Consider the following 3,243-nt stretch of genomic DNA (forward strand, 5'->3'; position numbering starts at 1 on the left):
TGCCATCGCTGAGTTTCCTCTCCTGTGTTTGCTCCAGGCTGTAGCTGATGCCCAGGCCCCCCTGGCATGATGCCGTCCAGGACCAATCTCTCTGCTGGGATCCCCAGTAGCAAAGTGAAATATTCCAAACTCTCCAGCACCGATGATGGGTACATCGACCTGCAGGTAAAACTGGGGAAGGGAGCTGTGCACCCACAGCTTGGCCTTGCACAGGATCCTGTGGTGCTGTGCAGCTCAGAGAGGGACAAAGCTGGGAGGGAGCCAAACCCTGACCCTAAATCTGACCCCAATCCTGGGCCCTTCCCCTCTGGGAAGCCCAAAGAGCCCTCCTGGGAACACGGCTGGGAGCAGGGGCTGCCCCAGCAGCGTCTCCACGGGCAGGATTCCTCCTGGAGGGCAGCTCTGGAGCAGAATCCCGTCCTGTGCTGCCGTGGGAGGGGAGCTGTGCCCAGCTGAGCTGTTCAATATTTGGGTTTTTCCCCCTCCAGTTCAAGAAGAGCCCACCCAAAATCCCCTACAAGGCCATCGCACTGGCCGTGGTGCTCTTCATGATCGGGACCTTCCTCATCATCATCGGAGCCCTGCTGCTGGCAGGGTACATCAGCAAAGGGGTGAGTGCTTCACACCTGCCGGCTCTGCCCTCGGGCACATCAGGGGACAGCAAACAGCCCCAGGCACACCAGGGCAGGCTCAAACTCAACACTGGGAAGGGTTTGCTGTGGGGAAGGCCTGGCAGAGCTGCAGAGCTGCAGTGCCCGTCCCTGGCAGGGCTCAGAACAAAGGATGTGGCACACACGTGGCTCAGGGTGACCCTGGGCGATCAGGGCTTGGCAGCTCTGCCTTATCTCAGGCGGCAGAGCAGCCTCTGGCGCTATCGGCAGCACTCCAGGCACAGATCCTGGGCTTGGGCTCGCAGCTCCCAGCCCTGGCTGCACATCCAGGGGTCCCTTGAGGGTCCCTGCAGTGAGGATTGAGGGCTCAGCCCCATCCATGGCAGCTGAGATGCTTCTGGGGGAAGATGGGTTTTTATTTCATCCCCTTGGGGATGGATCACAGAACCACGGGGTGGTTTGGGTTCAAAGAACCTTCCAGATCACCTCATTCTGAGAATTCATTCACATCTCCAGGCAGGGTGTGAGGGCCCCTCACAGAGATGTCACTGTGATGCCCTGGGGAGGCTGGGCTCGAGCAGAGTTACAGAATAAAGCAGGGATTGATTCAAAGATCTCCTCCATGGATCCACCTTGGGCAGCACCAGAGCCCAGCCAGGGCTGTGCCCAAGATGGACCAAAATGGGCACAAAATGAACCCAAAATGGCCACAAACTGAACCCAGGATGAACCAAAATGGGCACAAAATGCATGCCTGGTCACAGGGTCTGTCCCTTTTATAACTTCTGCTCCATTTGCATATTGGAGTTCATTGTTCAATTATAGCTTTAGGTTATGAAGCTCCATCCTTCTTGTTTTTCCCTCTTCAGTTCACATTGTTTGTGCTCTTGGGCCTGAGGTTTGGGTGGTTGTCCTTGGTCCCCAGCTAGAGCAGGAATTGTTTTGACCCTGTGAGGAGAGCTTACAACACTTAACTGAACCTCAGAGCTGCACACTAAAGCAGCACAGAAACTGAAAAATACCAAAGTTAGAGCTGAAAATACCAAAGTTAGAGCTGAAAACACCAAAGTTAGAGCTGAAAATACCAAAGTTAGAGCTGAAAACACCAAAGTTAGAGATGAAAACACCAAAGTTTAGAGCTGAAAATACCAAAGAGCTGAAAACACCAAAGTTAGAGATGAAAATACCAAAGAGCTGAAAACACCAAAGTTAGAGCTGAAAATACCAAAGTTAGAGATGAAAATACCAAAGTTAGAGATGAAAACACCAAAGTTAGAGCTGAAAATACCAAAGTTAGAGATGAAAATACCAAAGTTAGAGCTGAAAATACCAAAGTTAGAGCTGAAAACACCAAAGTTAGAGCTGAAAATACCAAAGTTAGAGCTGAAAATACCAAAGTTAGAGCTGAAAACACCAAAGTTGGAGCTGAAAATACCAAAGTTAGAGCTGAAAATACCAAAGTTAGAGCTGAAAATACCAAAGTTAGAGATGAAAATACCAAAGTTGGAGATGAAAACACCAAATTTAGAGCTGAAAATACCAAAGTTAGAGCTGAAAACACCAAAGTTAGAGCTGAAAACACCAAAGTTTAGAGCTGAAAACACCAAAGTTAGAGCTGAAAATACCAAAGTTAGAGCTGAAAACACCAAAGTTAGAGCTGAAAACACCAAAGTTAGAGCTGAAAATACCAAAGAGCTGAAAACACCAAAGTTAGAGATGAAAATACCAAAGAGCTGAAAACACCAAAGTTAGAGATGAAAATACCAAATTTAGAGCTGAAAACACCAAAGTTAGAGCTGAAAATACCAAAGTTAGAGCTGAAAATACCAAATTTAGAGCTGAAAACACCAAAGTTAGAGCTGAAAACACCAAATTTAAAGCTGAAAACACCAAAGTTAAAGCTGAAAACACCAAAATTAAAGCCCAAACCAGCAAAGCTGGAGCTGCACCGTGCCCAGCCCCGTGCCCTGTCCCTGCAGGAGAGCGACCGCGCCATCCCCGTGCTCATCATCGGCATCCTGGTGTTCCTGCCCGGCTTCTACCACCTGCGCATCGCCTACTACGCCTCCAAGGGCTACCGGGGCTACTCCTACGACGACATCCCCGACTTCGACGACTGAGCTGTTAATGAGCCCGCCCTAATTAGGCTGGCAGCGCCCCTGGGTGCCGCAGGGCGAGGCTGCGTGGCCCGGCCTGGAGGCGTGCAGGTTTTCCCGTTTGTGGGGTGGGGGCTGCAGCCCGGAGTTGACCAAAAGGAATTGCCAAGAACTTGGGATTTGTGGGGTTTTTTCCCTCCTCTCGGGGTTGCATAATTCCCCTCGCTGGGGAGCTCTTCCTGGGCGAGGCAATCCTTGCAGTTTTCCAAAAATAGAGCAGCTGGTTGCAGCAGCAATTTGTTTTTCCTCTAAGCGTTTTCTAGAGTTTAATTTAGCTTTCCGTGACACTGTGGTTGTTGTTGGGTTACCTTTGCAGACAGACCATCATTAAATTCTCCTGTTGCTCTCTGTCCATCAGAAACGCTTCCCAACTGGTCCTGGGGTAAATAAAGTGGGATGGGGGGGGAGATGATTTCCACACAGGGCACTGGCTCCAGAGCCCCCTGTCAGCCTGGCCACGCTCATCTCCCCACAAA

General features: G+C 50.4%; 1 protein-coding gene across 1 annotated transcript; it reads left to right on the plus strand.

The window, feature by feature from the left end:
• On the plus strand, nucleotides 1-2,871 carry TMEM230 (transmembrane protein 230). Its single transcript, XM_064731233.1, has 3 exons — nucleotides 1-165; nucleotides 489-611; nucleotides 2,591-2,871. The coding sequence occupies exons 1-3, from the start codon at nucleotides 67-69 to the stop codon at nucleotides 2,729-2,731; spliced, it is 363 nt and encodes a 120-aa protein (XP_064587303.1). The 5' UTR covers nucleotides 1-66; the 3' UTR covers nucleotides 2,732-2,871.
• Nucleotides 2,872-3,243: the final 372 nt, after the last annotated feature.

This window comes from Zonotrichia leucophrys, chromosome 22, assembly GCF_028769735.1.
Source record: "Zonotrichia leucophrys gambelii isolate GWCS_2022_RI chromosome 22, RI_Zleu_2.0, whole genome shotgun sequence".
Taxonomy (NCBI): domain Eukaryota; kingdom Metazoa; phylum Chordata; class Aves; order Passeriformes; family Passerellidae; genus Zonotrichia; species Zonotrichia leucophrys.

Coding starts and splice junctions, on each gene's coding strand:
- TMEM230 (XM_064731233.1), top strand. CDS start 67: ATGATGCCGTCCAGGACCAATCTCTCTGCTGGGATCCCCAGTAGCAAA. Junction 166..488: donor ATGGGTACATCGACCTGCAG/GTAAAACTGGGG, acceptor TTCCCCCTCCAG/TTCAAGAAGAGCCCACCCAA. Junction 612..2,590: donor CAGGGTACATCAGCAAAGGG/GTGAGTGCTTCA, acceptor CTGTCCCTGCAG/GAGAGCGACCGCGCCATCCC.